Source organism: Lottia gigantea (genome assembly GCF_000327385.1).
Source record: "Lottia gigantea unplaced genomic scaffold LOTGIsca_209, whole genome shotgun sequence".
Taxonomy (NCBI): domain Eukaryota; kingdom Metazoa; phylum Mollusca; class Gastropoda; family Lottiidae; genus Lottia; species Lottia gigantea.
In genome coordinates this window covers 156,922-174,689 of record NW_008708456.1, presented here as the reverse complement: position 1 = coordinate 174,689, position 17,768 = coordinate 156,922, and the positions used below count along the sequence as shown (strand labels likewise).

The window sequence follows — 17,768 nt, the reverse complement described above, 5'->3', positions numbered from 1 at the left end:
TGAACAATCCAGTGTGGCTGATAAGACTTATTTCTTGTCTGGACTCGTTGAATTAGTCATCTTATTGATTATGACTGATGACCTAGGTATGTGTCATTTTTCTCTTGTGGTTTATAATGTTGTTGTATTGTTTTTAAGATGTTTTTTTTAATTTGATATAGATATAAGTGTATCTGTAAGAAAACGTGGCCTACATTTCATGGAACTGACTATGATGGTACAATATGTATTATTAAAGAAAAAGGTTTCTCAGATGATGTCAAATATGGTCGATCTAAAATATTCATCCGCTCGCCACAAACTTTATTTGCGTTGGAGGAGGCCAGAGATTCTGTGATACCATCAATAGTTGCCTACTTACAAAAAGTAAGTCTTCTTTTAACTTCATGTCCATCAAGTCCTTTTTTTTTTCAAATATGAATATGAAATCATTATCTGATATTCAATACTAAATCTGAATACAAATTAGTCATGACACTTGCCGTACTCATCTGTAAAACTATAAGAATTTTAACCCAATTCCCAGACTGCTGTCTTGATAAGGATATTTATATCCAAACCACTTTTTATACGCCCACATGAAATGGGGGGCATATACTGCCCATGTCCGTCCTGCCGTCGGTCCGTCCGTCCGTCCACAATTGCTCGTAAACATTCTACAAGGCACAATTCTTGACTGATTTTGACGAAACTTGGTATGGTTGTTTGTAATCACCCATGGATGAACCCTATTGAAAATCAGACGAATCGAAAAATATTTACTATGAGTTATTGCCCTTGTTCTTGAAAACGTGTTCAATTTTAGCTTGTAAACACTCTAGAAGGCACAATTCTGGATGGATTTTGACAAAACTTGGTGTGAGTGTTTGTAATCACCCAAGGATAAACCCTATTGAAAATCAGAAGAATCAAAAAATATTTACTATGAGTTATTGCCCTTGTTATTGAAAACGCGTTCAATTTTTAGTTCGTAAACACTCTAGCAGGCACAATTCTTGGCGGATTTTGACGAAAATTGGCATGAGTGTTGGTTATCACCCATGGATAAACCGTAATGAAAAACAGAAAAATTGAAAAATATTTAGTATGAGTTATTGCCCTTGTTCTTGAAAACGCGTTCAAATTTTTGCTTGTAAACACTCTAGAAGGGACAATTCTTGACGGATACTGTTTGTTTGATATAGAATAATCTTTATTTACAGAATTGGCGTGGTGGACTCGGAAGAATGAAGGCTAGAAAGGTCAGAGCTATTTACAAGATTATGGCCAGATATAGAAAATATAAGATGAGATCCTACATTTTAAAATGTGTTTCAATATTCAAGTGAGTAAGATTTAGATTGTAATCCATTCTAAACCATTGTGAAAACACAGTAAATATTTTTATTAATTAGTAGATTTTAGTTTGTGTTGAAGCCAATTTTCTGGCATCAGAATTTGAGGGAGATTGGATCCCACAGTACCTAGCCGTAATTAGCTCTATAAAGATTTATTCCCTTGGATAGAAATCTTTTCTGGTTCTCCTGTATTGTAAAAATGTTTGTTAAGATACAACCTATCCCTAGTATAAACATTTTTATTCTGGTTAAATTTCTTTAGTGAATAAAACCTAATGATACCATAATATTTTACATATTTCTCTTATATGTAATCATTAATACTATATATTTACTCCTTTATATTAGAAATGTTCGTACTATGCCTGGTTATGGTAAGAATATCACTTGGCCTAGACCACCAAATGTATTAGAAGGCTTAGTGGCCTTATTACTTAAAGTACATAGAAGGTAAGAATCCCAATAATTACAAGAAATTCATAAATCTTGAAAGATATCAAAAATAATTTATTGTGCTATCCAGAGACATAAAGTTGAGTTTAACAAACAACAATTGCCAATTGAAAGGCAGTGCTAAAACAAAGAATAGTTACAATTGATGCTGTGTGTATTACATGTCATTACATTATATGAGATAAAATATATTTTATTATCCCCAGTATTCAATTTAAAGCTGCGTGTAGGGTAGGAAAAGTATTTTTTATCTAAATTTCTACCAAAGTCAGGTCATTATTACAGATGGAGAGCAAATATGATTTTACGTAACGTTCCTATGTCGGAACGCCCAGTCTTAAGATTAAAAGTAACGGCTGGTGATGTGTTGAAAGGAAAGAGAAGTGACTGGGGAGTGAAGAGAAAATGGGAAGGGAATTATCTAGCATCTGTGAGTATATTTATTTCTGAAAGTCAAAGTATTAGAAGGTTAATTTATCCAATAGTTTACTTTTCAGCTTTGAATCATGTCACATTTGGATTTCTTTAAAGGAAATAACAAAATTTGTCATAAAAATAGATTTGTACTGTGTGAATTCACAGTTTCAGGTTATAAAATTGCACTGAAATATATATATGACATCATCATACAATAACTAATAACAAAATTAACTGAAGATAGTTTTAACAGTTTGGCATATTAGCACATTTATTTATTGTGGGACTTTTGTTACAGTTTGTTATCGAAATGTCAATTCTTTTTTTGTTTTTTGTTTGTTTTTTTGTTTTTTTTTTTTTCGAATTCTGGTCAGAGCGCCCAGCCAAAACTAAACATGCCACATGAATACTGTTAACATTTCTCCCGTTAATGCTGCGAGACTAAATCTGATGAATGTATTTTTATACGCCCACATGAATATGTGGTCGTATATTGTCGTCGCCCCTGTCCGTCGGTCCGTCCGTCAACATTTCTTGTGAGCACTATAGAGACTACAGTTTTTATCTGATTTTGATAAAACTTGGTGTGATGCTTTAGATTGATAAGATCTCGGTCAAGTTCGAATTTGACATATTTTCGATGAACGGTTTTTGAGATATTGCCCTTAACTTAGAACGCCTTGAAATTTGTTAAAAATTGTTCGTGAGCAGGATTGAAGCTACAGTTTTCAACCGATTCTGATGAAAATTGGTGTGATCATTGGAATTCATAAGATCTCGAACAAGTTCTAACTTGACGCATTTTCGATGAACGGTTTTGGAGTTATTGCCCTTGACTTAGAACACCTTGAAATTTGTTAAAAATAGTTCATGAGCAGGATTGAAGCTACAGTTTTCAACCGATTCTGATGAAACTTGGTGTGATCTTTGGAATTCATAAGATCTCGGACAAGTTCTAACTTGACGCATTTTCGATGAACGGTTTTTGAGTTATTGCCCTTGACTTTGTTAAAACACGTTGAAATTTGTTAAAAATAGTTCGTGAGCAGGATTTAAGCTACAGTTTTCAACCGATTCTGATGAAACTTGGTGTGATCATTGGAAATGATAAGATCTCGGACAAGTTTTAATTTGACGCATTTTCGATGAATGGTTTTTGAGTTATTGTCCTTGACTTTGTAAAAACGCGTCAATATTTGTTAAAAATAGTTTTTGAGCAGGATTGAAGCTACAGTTTTCAACCGATTCTGATGAAACTTGTTGTGATCATTGGAATTGATAAGATCTCGGACAAGTGCTAACTTGACGCATTTTCGATGAAATGTTTTTGAGTTAATGCCATTAATTACGAAAAACGCGTCAAAATTTGTTTGTGAGCACAATAGAAGCTACAGTTTTCAACCGATTCTGATGAAACTTGGTGTGATCATTGGAATTGATAAGATCTCGGACAAGTGCTAACAAGAGATATTTTTGATGAACATTTTTTGAGTTATTGCCCTTGACTTTCTAAACATGCGTCAAAAGTTGTTTTTTGCCCTTGATTAGAGCTGTGTGATTTAATTGTTTGTTGTATTTGGGTTATTGATATTGATTTTGAAAAATTTTGTGGAAATATTCAGCATAAATAATTTCTTCAATTTGAGAAAATTCGTACTTTAGTCACTAAAGACTGTTTTATTATTTCTGACAGCTGCCAGTGGGCGTATGTTATCTTGCAACGCAAGCTATCTTCATGTTTTTTTTCCAACCAGAAATGACGTAGGAGAAAAACCATTTTTTACGTTTTTTGCTAATTTACGGCTCCAATTTTGATTGGATTTTGATTGATCTTTTTTTGTTAATAAGTTCGCGCTAACGGCTGTAAGATAGCAATTAAAAAGTCCTAAAATTTAAACTTTTGTCGCTGACTTTTTTAGTTTCAATTTTTGAGGTTTTTCACTTTTTTAACTTCTACAATTTTATTTCGATCGATATGAAAACTTACAGATGGTTAGGCATTTTGATTGCCATCTAAAATCAATTTTCAAAGTTTCGATATCACTTCCGGTTTTGATGTTATTCGCAAAGAAATTTCAACTTCCGGAATTTTGCAGATATTTGAAAAATTCTTTTTGTAATTAGTTACAGTAGTCCCCATAAAGATGTTGGAATGAATAAATTTGACCCAGAAGTATAAGGTCAGACGCAGTCTTGATACGCCTAATTTTTATAAAACTCAAAATGGGGCCTTAGGGGTAAAGCCGTTGGGTGTGATTTTAGTGTCTATAGAATCTGCAATCAATTGCTAAGAAAAAATTTTAGAAGCCGATTTTTACATTTTTCATTAATGTGTGCGATTTCTTCTTCCTGAGGATATATCACACTTGATATATTGATCAATATTGCGCTTTTTAAAGTTTTAATACACTGACGTCTATAGTAACTGTGCGTAATTTAGTTTTTGCCGTATAAACTCAAACTTTTAACTTATAACAATGAATATCTCATGATCTAATAATTGTACATGCTTGAAATTTTTAACATCATTTAACATTGTACGCATGATAGCAGACAGAGCAAAATTGTCCGACACCTCTTTCCGGTTTTACAGGCTTCAAAAAACAGCAATTTTTTTGCAACTTTTTTGTTTTTGCATCGATTGATCTGAAATTTTAAATGCAAAGAGACACTAGATCCATAGGCTTCGCGAGGTTCTGATGCAGTGCGTAACATTTCTGATTTTACGCTTAAAACTGCACCGCAAAGTATCGTAACAGTAACATAATTTCCTATCATAATTAACTGGATATAGATCGCCCAAACGCAAAGCATATTCAACAGATCACTTCAACTCACATTGCATTCAACAACAGTTGAAGGGAGCAAACTACCTTTATCGTTTAGACCACAAAAAAAACTTACAAGCGGAAAACCGACTTTTTCAAGATAAAATGCATCAATTTCAAATGGCGATAAAATCGGAAGTAAACACCGTACAATAAAGGTTAATATACCATTGGAAAGATCGCGACGAGAGCTATCAAAATTGTTCTGGTCACATGATTACCAAAGGTCAAGGTCACGATATACGACCCTTTAAAGTATTCATATTTTTCAACCAGAAATAAATAAAAAGCAATATCAAAATTCAAAAATCGGTTCTCAAATATTATTTAGCAATTGATATTAGATACCATAGATATCAAATTTACACAAATTGGATTACACCCTGAGGCCCCATTTCGATTTATTGAAAATTACGCACAGTTACTATAGAAGAAAGTACAAAATTTTCAAATATTAAAAAGCGCAATTTTGATTGAAATATCTAGTGTTATATATCATTACAAAGGGCAGATGAACACTAGTAAGATTCAATAAGAATTTTTGGTGTATGTAAATTAGGTCACGTGTCAGAGCTCTTTGAAGATAAAAATCGTAATTTTCAATCCGCTATAAAACTGGAAGTAAACATTGCATGGCACAAATCAGTACATCTCTGGATAGATATCATCAAGAGCAACAAATTTTGTTCAGGCCACAAGGTAACCAAAGGTCAAGGTCACGAAATAGGAGCCTTTGAAATTTTGGACATTACCGAAAAATTTTAACCGGAAATAAAAGAAAAGCAAAATCGAAATTCAAAAATCTGCTTCCAAATTTCTTTTCGCAATCGATTGTGATATCCAGATATACCAAAATTATGAAAAGCGCTCTATACCCTGAGGCCCATTTTAAATTGTACAGAAGTTTGACATATCAATATGGCGGCTTCTCTGTTACATCCGGGTTGGATTTTTTGATCTGAAATTTTTTGTATGGCCATTTGTAACATATTGCAAAAAGAATTTTTGAAATATCTTCAAAATTCCGGAAGTTGAATTTTATATTTTAGAAGCGAATAGCGTCAAAACCGGAAGTGATATCCAAATTTTGAAAATTAGTTTATGTTCGCAATGAAAGTGTCTATCACTCTGTAAGTTTTCAAATTGATCAAAATAGAATTGTAGAAGTCAGAAAAAAGGTTAAAAAACTCAAAAATTGGAACTCAAAAAGTCAGCGACAAAAGTCAAAATTGTCGATTTTTTCAATTGCTATCTTGTAGTCATTAGCGCGAAGTAATAAACAGTACAGTTTAAGCAAATTCAGACGAGTATTAAAGCTGATTAATGGAAAAAATTGAAAAAGAGCCATTGTCCACGGCTCATTTCGGGTTGGTCAAAATGGTGCCAATTTACATTTAACAAATAATTGTCCACTATTTTGACCAAAAAACAACAACAGACAGTCTGTGGCATGTTGCCTTCTTAGAAAACAAGCGAAGGTAAAATTCGAAAAAAAAAAATGAAAAATAGTCATTTGCAAAACAAAACAAAACTGCAATTACTAAAGTAAATAATATGGTACAGTCAAATATTTAACTTTACTTCCGGGTTTAAACGGGGAATCAATTGAAAGTACAATCTACTTCCGGTCGAATAACTTCCGGTGTAATTGAAATAGGTCAACGGAATTTATGCTGATCGTAAGAAAATGCTATTACAAAAAAATGAAGAAATAAAAATCCAGACAGGAAGTGATACTTCGGCGGCCATATTGAAAAAACATATTGAAAGTAAAATTCAAAATGGGGCCTCAGGGTAAATGTTGATATGCTCAAATTTGATGTATGTATTCCGCAATCGATTGCGCAAAAAACATTGGGAGCCGTATTTTGAATTTCGCTTTAGCTCTTTTGCAACTTCTGGTTGAATTTTTTTCCAACTTGAAACACCCACACCATGTGACCTTGACCTTTGATGACCTTAACCTTTATAGGGTCAAAGGTCATTGACCTTGGCTATCATTTGATACTTTAACATTTGACCTCCGACCTGTACTTCCAGTTTTGTAGCTGTCCAAAAAAAAACAAATTCACAACTTTGGACTGCTCTAGCACGTGACCTAATTAACCCAGAGAGTTAATTTTTTCGGTTTCTTAATGTCCTTCTCATGCACTTTACATAGATATAGAACAATCTATTTTTTAAAGCAAAATTGAAATTCAAGTTTTTTTTACAATATTTGTGTCTCTTTTAGCTTGGTGTATTTATATCTTAAAATCTATTTGATGTAGAACCTTCATATTTGAAATACAACTAGACACTTTGAATATAAATTCACTTATGACAAAAAACTAATGTTTACATTTAGAGGAGGGGTCATAACTCACATAGGATATGTTTGTTCAAAAAGGGGCTTTGCACACAATTACTTCATCCTTTTTGCCAGTTTGTGTTAACTGCTCAGTTGTTTCAGCTTTATAGTTCCAAAAAAGGAACGGGTTTTAACATTTGGATATTTGCATTTTTCGATTTTGACCTTTGTTGACTTTTGTTGACCTATATATTTTGACCTGTATGATGTAGAAGCTTGAAATTTGGAACACAACATCGCATTTTAAATATCAGTTAACCTATGCAAAAGAAATTGAGGTGGGCGTGGCACATCCGGGTTAAATTACTCATTATTGACATTTTTGGCAAGGGACATAACTCGCAAAGTATACTTTTTTTCACAATGGAACTTAGCATACTATTACCTCATGTTTTGAGCCACTTTGTCTTAGAAGTTCGGTTGTTTCCGCTTCATAGTTCAAAAAAGGGAACTGGTTTTGGAAATTCAAAATTTTAAATTTTTGACCTTGACCTTTGTAGGATCAAACGTCATTGGCATTGGCTATCTATTTATACTTTTATATTTGCTGTCCTATGTCCACTTCCGGTTTTATAGCCGTGTGCAATTTGAAACTTTGATGACTTATATCTCTTGATCTTGAACTTTATAGACCTTCTCCTTTACGAGATCAAAGGTCATTGACCTTGGCTATCTGCTGATACTTTCATTTGTGAGGTCTGACATCTACTTCCGGTATTAGAATCTTCTAAAAAATTAAAATTTCTCAACTTTAGACTTGTTCTTGCACTTGACCTAATTATCGTCGATGGTTGATTTTTTCAGGGTCTTCAGCAAATTGCTACATTTGCAAAATCCCACTCTGTGCCATGTGTGGCTCTAGTTGTTATTGTTTTCTTAGCAATTATATTCTATGAAATATCAATATATCCTGGTATAGGATAACGACCGAGTTTTTTCAGTGCTGCACATGCTATTTATACCACCAAGTTATATAGTCATCATATTAAACAATATTTTTTCTTTAAGCTGCCCCAAAAGACCAAAACCCCAAAAAGTAAAAGAGACCTGCATCTAGTTAAAAAGTTTACTGAATTTTAATTCCCACCAAGCGAAATAAGAAATTTGCCGCAGTAGGTTAAAACTATTAGGTTTATAAATAGGGTTAATGGTAAAGAATATCATGGCCAGAGCAAACTGTTACTAAACAGAATTAAATGACCAGCAAACTGTTACTAAACAGAGTTAAATGACCAGCAAATTGTTACTAAACAGAGTTAAATGACAGGCAAACTGTTATTAAACAGTTACATGACAGGAAAACTAAGAAGTTCAAGTAAAATTTCTGTGTAAATTTGCCTCACCCTGTTTATTGAACAGGAAATAACTATGGTGGTAGACATTTAAATAATCGGGTACTTTTACAAAAAGAAATGAATAAAGACCAGACAATGCTGGTCGAAACATCGCTTAAATAAAGTTAGTAATTGTAATCCATAAGAATTGTTTTTTTATATCCAACATTTACCAAATGCCATTTAAAGATTAGAAAAACTGTTAATGAGAAACAATATTGTATAATCTTTAAGTGACATTTACAAGCAGATAGAACATAAGATAAGTAAGAACACTACTATGGACTTACTACTTCTTTCTTACATTACAGACAATTTTTAGCTCCTTTTAGCACTTAGTATATTTGAAACAAGGTAAAAACCCTAAAACACACCATTTGATGTTTCACTATGTCGGTAAACAAATTTAATTAGGAGTGACTTTAATAAAAATTCTATTAGAGACAATTTTAGCTCCTTTTAGCACTTGATATATTTAAAGAAGAAATTAGGTCAATACCCTAAAACAAACTATTTGTTGGCTGATGCTTGGAAATATAACTTTTTCTATTATCCCACTTTCAGTGATTTTTTATCTCTTATCCTTTTTTTCTTCTGAATCGTAGAACTGAATCATATGACACCGAAACTTTTTTGTGAAGTTAAGGAACAGTGTCCGGTGTTGGTTCATCGATACAAAATGGTAAAAGAGAATCATGCCATCACTGTGTTTTGACAGGGACAGCAATGGGCAAACGATTCGCCCCTTCGTACGCAAACCTTTTCATGGCAGAGTGGGAACGTGAGGTGTTGCCCCTCTGTCCATTTGACCCACTTTTTTACGGACGCTTTTTGGATGACATTTTTATGGTTTGGACTTATTCTATCGAACAGTGTTGGGAATTCTTTGAAATTCTCAACAACCACCATCCTTCTATCAAACTAACCGCAAACGTGAGTGACAAAAGCATAGACTTTCTCGATACCACAGTCTTTAAGGGAGATTCCATAGCAGAAACAAATAAACTGGATATTAAAGTGTATTTCAAAGAAACTGATACTCATCAACTTTTGCACAAGAGCTCCTTTCACCCAAAACATACCTTTTCTGGTATAATTAAGTCACAAGTTTTACGATTTCATCGAATTTGTACAAGATTTTCTGATTTCAACCACGCCTGTACGATTGTTTTCTCAAAACTGAAAGAGCGTGGGTACTCTAAACGATTTTTACGAAACATAAAAAATTCCACCTTAGCACAGATAGCAGCTAAAAACAGACTTTATGCCGAAGTACCTCCAAGTTTAAGAAGTGCTCCATGTTTGTCCAGTAGATGCAAAACATGTCCCTTTATATCAGAAACTCATTATTTTGTAAGCAACTCTACGAATAAAAGGTACCCGATCCAGGAACATCTAACATGTGAACATTCGAATGTAATATATTTAATTTCATGCAAGAAATGCCCCAAACAATATGTAGGAGAAACTAAGAATAATTTACGAACTCGCTTTAATGCTCATAGGTCAGACATCAAATTAAAGAAAGACAAGCCTGTTTCTAATCATTTCAACCTCGACGACCATTCAATAGACGATCTCGCCCTAATCCCAATTGAGGTTATAGAAATTGACTTGCCCGAAGATGAAACTACCAAATTCCGTCAATCTAGGGAAGCCCATTGGATTGAGACATTGAATACAGCAAGACCTATAGGACTAAATATTCATCATAATGTAGGCATAGCACCCTTTGTTGTCCTGTTTAATACAACCAGCAATCGAGCAAGCAAGATAGTTCATGCCCACTATAAGAGCCTTCAAGAGAAATTCCCCCATGTCTATAAGCAGGAAATGATAGTTGCATATTCAAAAAATAAGAACTTAAATGATAATATTGTTCATAGTAAACTAAAAACAATCAGCACATAACAGATACTATACTTCTCGCCCATCGGGCGAGTTATTGTGGGATTCAGCAAAGTCCCAGTTTGTTATCGAAATGTCCATTCTTTTTTTTTTTTTTTTTTTTTTTTTCGAAATTTACACACCTTCCTGAGCCTAGACTGCAGTAGTTGCAGCAACCATTCAACTTCTCTAGACCTTCTGTAGTGGCAACGTGTTCCTTAAATATATATTGGAACATTTTTGCAAAACCGGAAGTGCCACAGTTCAACATGTGCAAAAAGTCGAAAATCGGCTCTAGAAGGCGTATTTTTGCATCGATTTTCTTCGGGTTTTAATTTTTACAATTTACCTGTAATTTCTGACTTGATAGCACTTGAAAAATTACGAAATTGGAAAATTCGTCGCTCACTTTTTTCGATCAAATTTTTCAATTTTTTTGCAACTTTTTTGCTTTTGCATCTATTGATCTGAAATTTAATATGCAAAGGGACATCACTAAAGCAAATAATATGTAGTTGTCAAATATTTAACTTTACTTCCGGTTTTAAACGGGGAATCAAATGAAAGTGCAATCCACTTCCGGTCAAATAACTTCCGGTGTAATTGAAATAGGTCAACTAATACAAATGCTAATACAAAAAAACAAAGAAAATAAAATCCAGACCGGAAGTGATACTTTGGCCCCCATATTGAAAAAACACACTTTTGTAAAACTCAAAATGGGGCCTCAGGGTAAATGTTGATATGCTCAAATTTGATGTGAATGTATTCCGCAATCGATTGCGCAAAAAACATTGGGAGCCGAATTTTGAATTTCGCTTTTGCTTTTTTGCAACTTCCGGTTGAAATTTGTTCATGCTTTAAACGATCACACCATGTGACCTTGACCTTTGATGACCTTGACCTTCATAGGGTCAAAGGTCATTGACCTTGGCTATCATTTGATACTTTGACCTTTGACCTCCGACCTTACTTCCGGTTTTATAGCTATCTGTAAAAAGCCAAATTCGCAACTTGTTTACATTTTGGGGCTGGGGCATAACTCGCATAGGATACGTTTGTTAAAAAAGGGCCTTTGCACACAATTACCTCATCCTTTTGGCCAGTTTGTGTTAACAGCTCAGTTGTTTCAGCTTTATAGTTCCAAAAAAGGAACGGGTTTTAACATTTGGATATTTTCATTTTTCGATTTTGACCTTTGTTGACCTATATCTTTTGACCTGAATAATGTAGAAGCTTGAAATTTAAAACACAACATAACATTTGGAATATCAATTACCCCATGCAAAAATAATTAAGGTGGGCGTGGCACATTTGGGTTATATCATTCATTATTGATATTTTTGGCCAGGAGCATAACTCGCAAAGTATACGTTTGTTCGAAATGGAACTTTGCATACAATTACCTTATATTGTGAGCCACTTTGTCTTAGAATTTCGGTTGTTTCCGCTTCTTAGTTCAAAAAAAGGAACAGGTTTTGGAAATTGAAAATTTTCAATTTTTGACCTTGACCTTTGTTGACCTTGACCTTTGTAGGATCAAACGTCATTGGCATTGGCTATCTATTTGTACTTTCATATTTGCTGTCCTATGTCAACTTCCGGTTTTAAAGTCGTGTGCAATTAGGAATTTTGATGACGTATATCTCTTGATCTTGACCTTTTTATACTTTCTCTTTTACAAGATCAATGGTCATTGACCTTGGCTATCTGCTGATACTTTCATTTGTGAGGTCTGACGTCTACTTCCGGTATTAGAATCTTCTAAAAAATGAAAATTTCTCAACTTTAGACTGTTTTTGCGCTTGATCTAATTATCGTGGAAGGATGATGTTTTCGGGGTCTTTTGCAATTTGCTACATTTGCAAAGTCCCACTCTGTGCCACAAGTGGCTCTAGTTTTTTCTAATTTCAGATCAGAATAAGAACAGAAGAAAACCCAATATCAAGACCCTTAATCCTAATTTCTAAATAAAGTGTCTGCTCCACCCTAGGCCTGTACATTTGGGAGAATCAAACCCTCTCTTCCCCGAAATCTAGTCAGAGCACTACAAAATTTACCTAGAACAATGTTGAGCATTATAATTGTTAGAATTATCGCTAAAAATAGTCATTTCTAATCATATTAGAGTTATGTTATTTTTGTTTCAGACAAAAGACAATTCTGCCACAGCAGACTTTGTATCTCAAGCTGCGACCTTGAAAGGTCAAGATGGCTACAGTAAAATTTTATTTTCATCTTTCGTGAAAAAGGTACTATTTATTATTTTGCAAGTCAATAGGATTCTATTATTCAGGTATTGGTTGTATTTAATTGTGTTTTAGTTGCCAATATCTGTGACTGCAGAAGGTCTGGAATTTATGTTGGATAATTTGTAGTAAAACACATTGCTGACTTGATCTGGTTTTACATTCATATTGTCTGATAAGAGCCCAGCACAATCCCTTCTCCAAGTGAACATAAATTTCAAAGTTTTTGTTTACTCTGTGATTGTCAGAATGTTTATATAAAGTCTCCTATTTTACGCCTTTACAGATTAAAGTCACAATACCGGTATATCAATATATATGAAACAATGACTATAGAAAGATTCTTTAAGAATACATATAAAATAATCATTTTTTTAATCTATAAGAGTGCTTTAAAACTGACATTGAGGGATGAGTCTGCACTGCCATTTTACGCAAACCAAACAGTAATCATTTTATATCCTTCAAACTTGAATTGTCAACAGAAAGTTCTTAGCAAACTGTGAATTGTACAGTATCTTATTTTTAATTATCAACCGAACTTTATAATTATTCTGTTTACATCTTGAACTTGTTTGTTAGTTAATCTACGATCTAATCATTTTGTTTATGTCGTAAATTTCATTAGTGTTTTCCATTTTATTTATAATTTACATTATTTAATGTTAATCCACTTATATTTAATTATGGAATGCTCATTTTTAGGGCTTGTTTATGCTTATCAACAGTCTATTGATTCAGCAGGTGTTCACTGTGGTTATTATTGAAAATAAATTCTTGAGAATGGTGTTTCAGAATATTTTGAGATATTGGCAGCATGGATGGAAATATTGTATAATATTAGTTTACTGAATTACTTATTACCATATGCCACATCTATCTTTTGTAAAGTGTTCATGAACTACTATAAATGGAGACAAGTAGGACTTAAAACTCCATTCATTTCATTTCATTTATAATTGGAGACAGAATTCCCTAATTGGCACACATGTGGTTTCTCAAACATGTAATCTCTAATAGTAAGATACTTTGATTCAGCATTCTCAATGAAGGCCTTTAAGGCATCAAACCCCTTTTTGAATTATAAATGAATAATAATATTTTATGATTATTTATTTCTTGACAATTTATTTATATGTTGTTTAGGTCAACAAACACAACAAGATGGCTGATCGTGGTATTATAATCACCAATAAATCTATTTATAAACTGGACAGTAAGAAACGATTTAAACCAATGACCAAAGGTACACCCATATCAGAGGTAAGGTCAAGATAAATTCATTCTTATCCAAGTCTGTTACAGTCTATTTTGATTTGAAGTAGAATAAGTAATCGCTATATAAACCAGACTTATATTGTGTTCATAACTATCGGTATCTATCATACCTCAAAGTGGATTGTTTGTGTTATGAATTGTACACTGAATATTATATAGTACAAAAACTATTTGTACGCGTATTTTGTTCAAATCTTTTTAATTAATTTTTTACCGCTATACATGGTTTTTATTCTTTGAAAATTTAAACCTTCTATAACAATTTGAGTACTCCGACCTATTCAACCAAAAACTCGTATAAAAGTGCGGTATAGGAGGTTTTTTGTTTTCATCAAAACAGGAAAAGGAACATTGAACCTTGTATAATATAATATTTAACGAGGTTTTAAATCTAATGGTTTATATACGTGTTATTTAATTAGTGGGTTTTGGGTTATTTACAATCAATCCAAGAATACGAGGTTTTGATCACAAGATCTGCGTTTTTACAAACTTCGGACAGTACCAAAAAGTCAAAATGACCAAATATGGCATATAGGAGGTTTCAGGCGGTCATCCATGATATACTTTGATATAAAATACTTATCTTAATCTAAGTTTATGGTTTATATTTATATGAATTGGAATATCAGCATTGATCAAATATAAAAGTGGGCATAAATTTTTATTTTAGAAATTAGCTTGAATTTGGCCTATAATTGACAGAGAATTAAAATGTGTTTTTATTAAAAAAGACGACAAAAGTGTAAAAAGATTTTATGTTGAGTAGTGTACCATAAGATTATATTCCGTTATGAAGTGTCACTTGGAAATTATAAAAAATTTATAAAATATCTCATAAGAATTAGTTTAAGTTTTATATTTCATGTGATAAAGATCATGTATAAAAAATATTTTTAGAAACAAATACATGACTTCAGTAAAATTGAATAAGTTCATGACATTTGAAGTGATGGAAGTTAAATTGATCTCAATCTCCGCACACAATAAATAAACATGCAGCCCACATGGCTTTTGGTTTTTGACCTAAGTTTAATATATAACCTGGAATTAAACTGATTCATTTTACCTCCCAGATGTGCAAAGAATAAAATTCCCACTTGCATAACTGCAGATTTTTATTGATATTAATTTGAAAGGTGTTGAATTGGATCACTTTATTCAGGAATGCTATTGTTATAAATATAAAAAATCCTGATGTATGACTTTAACTATATGAATTAAAAATCATCAAATCACACAACTCCTTTTTACAAGTCTGTTTGCTTATCTTAATTAATGTGTATGATTGTAAGGAGAAAAATCATGACAAACAGATTATTATCATTATTAATGTTAGTTCTTAGCTTTCTGTTGTTAGACTAGGCCAATGCTTTTGTATCATAAATTTTCATTGATAAACTACCTGACCCATGTTTTTTAAGAATTCTTAATTGAAGTGGTGTTTTACAGATTTAATTCCATACTTATACAACAAATTTGGTAAAAACTATTTAGAGAAATGGGGGACTTCACAAATTTAATATCAGTATATGTCCCATATTTAGTTTACTTTAGTTGAAAATTGAGTCATATAGCCCCTGATATCCAAAAGGCATTAGAATTTAATTATGATAAATATTGCAGAATGATACAGATAAAATTGAGTTTTAAAAGCTAGTAAAGCAAATATTTAGAAAGCAATTATGCCTTAAAGAAATGAAGAATAATAATTAATGATAATTAGTTTCTTATAATAATTGTCACAAACAACCGACATTATAATACACAGAAATATTACTATTTGTTTCCAGCCAAAAGACACTTGGAAAAATATCTAAGTATATAAAAATATAATTATTTTCAGCTAAAACAAATTTCGATTGAAAATTGTTGTTTAATATTTGTTGTGGTTATATATTTTAGATAACTGGATTAAGTATAACCCCTGAGTCTGACCAGTTGGTAGTAATACACCTGTCTGGAGGTAACGATTTAGTTATATGTTTAATCAGCCAGTCTGGAGAGGAACGTGTTGGAGAACTAGTTGGTATACTCTGTTCTCATTGGCATAAGTAAGTTCTTGCATAACTATTTAATGGAGAATTATGATAACTTCTGTGAGTTCTATTATTTATATTAATTTCATTCCCATCTTTAACTGAGTTGAATTGTCACTAGATGACTTTAGGGCTCAGTGTTTTGTTCATACATTCAACATCTGTCAATACTGTGCACCAAAATGCTGGGGAATAATGCTCTTTGCAACTCTGTCAAATAAAGTTTAAATTAACAATACTTGACTTGTGACTTCTTTCCAAAATTCATTATAAATTGTTGGGTTTTTTTTGGTTTCAGAACAATGAAGAAAGATTTAAAGGTCAATATAAGTAAACAGTTTAATGTTATGTTAGGTGGAAAATCGAGGACAGTTACTGTCAAAACTACTGTAGCCAATGGTGGGCCTAGTTTTAAAAAGGATGGACAGGGGTTGGCTCTCTTCTGGCCAGTGCAATAACCAAATATACACACATAGATTGGTGGAGTAAATATGAAAATTTATGGGAAAGAATAGATTTAGATGCTTGGAAGTAGAAGAGCAATTGCTGTATATTATTCTGTGATTATCAGACATATCTAATTGGAGCTCACACATTTGGCTTCTTTTTTGAGATCTGCTTAAAATTGATACATATTTCAAATGATTTATATTTGCACATTATGCTGCTTGTTAGAAAATTTGGGATTAAATTTCTATTAAGTTCATTTATCTTATAAACAGAAGGTTTGAAAGGTAACATTTGATTTGGTGAACATAACAAAACTACATAGAAAAGATGATATCATGTGTAATCTTATATGCTGAAATAACTTATTTTTACTCTGGACATTGACATACTAAAATTTTCATTCTTTAAAGAAGCTGAGCATTAGTCAAATTTTTGGGATCTGTTGTCAACAAAAAATTCGGTGGTTTAATCCAAAAAAATTTATCTTTCAATAAATGTTATGCAATGATTGAGACATGTTTTCAAGAGTGTTTACCTAGCTCTATAAATCATTTATAACTAATGAGCGTCTATCTAATTAACTTAGAAATCTCATTGATCTATACTATCATAACAGCAGCATAATCTATCACAACACTTAGTTATGTATATTCAAAATCATCTTCACAATGTCAAACTATTACAAACTGTGTAATACCTTTACTGTAATAGGCCCTTTTGCAGAATCCTCTGCTGCATACCCTGATACAAAAATAGCGCCTAATGAAGTCAAGGTCAAGACACAGTTTGTAATAGTTTGACATTGTGAAGATGGTTAAAAAATTATCTTAAAGTGATACTACGTCTTAGAATTAACATAAAATTTAAGAATTTTAAACTTGGCGAATAAAAGCCAGTAGATATACCTGGTGTCATAGATAACATAACAGGATCCTTATATAATCCAATAAATCCAAAAAAATTAGTAATTATCCATAAATATGCAATTAACTATTGAAAAACGTTCAATATCAAGATTAAGCATTTTTCAATAATTACTTAGTTTGATGAATTTTTCAATTTTCCAGATTTTACAGGGATTCTGTTGTAACTTTATGACACCAGGTAAGTTCACTGATGAATATATATCATTTTGACCATTTCGAG

At 32.4% G+C, this 17,768-nt stretch overlaps 1 protein-coding gene across 1 annotated transcript in view; it reads left to right on the top strand.

Moving 5' to 3' along the window:
• LOTGIDRAFT_143556 (hypothetical protein) overlaps positions 1-16,630 on the top strand; it is a gene marked incomplete at both ends in the record, with an annotated part of 38,582 nt that extends 21,952 nt beyond the window's left edge. The window contains 8 exons of the mRNA XM_009054022.1: positions 162-366; positions 1,203-1,324; positions 1,686-1,787; positions 2,076-2,220; positions 12,757-12,858; positions 14,002-14,118; positions 16,039-16,187; positions 16,471-16,630. Of these exons, the coding sequence (XP_009052270.1) occupies positions 162-366; positions 1,203-1,324; positions 1,686-1,787; positions 2,076-2,220; positions 12,757-12,858; positions 14,002-14,118; positions 16,039-16,187; positions 16,471-16,630 (1,102 nt within the window). The remainder of the gene's footprint in view (positions 1-161; positions 367-1,202; positions 1,325-1,685; positions 1,788-2,075; positions 2,221-12,756; positions 12,859-14,001; positions 14,119-16,038; positions 16,188-16,470) is intronic.
• Between the last annotated feature and the right edge of the window lie 1,138 nt (positions 16,631-17,768).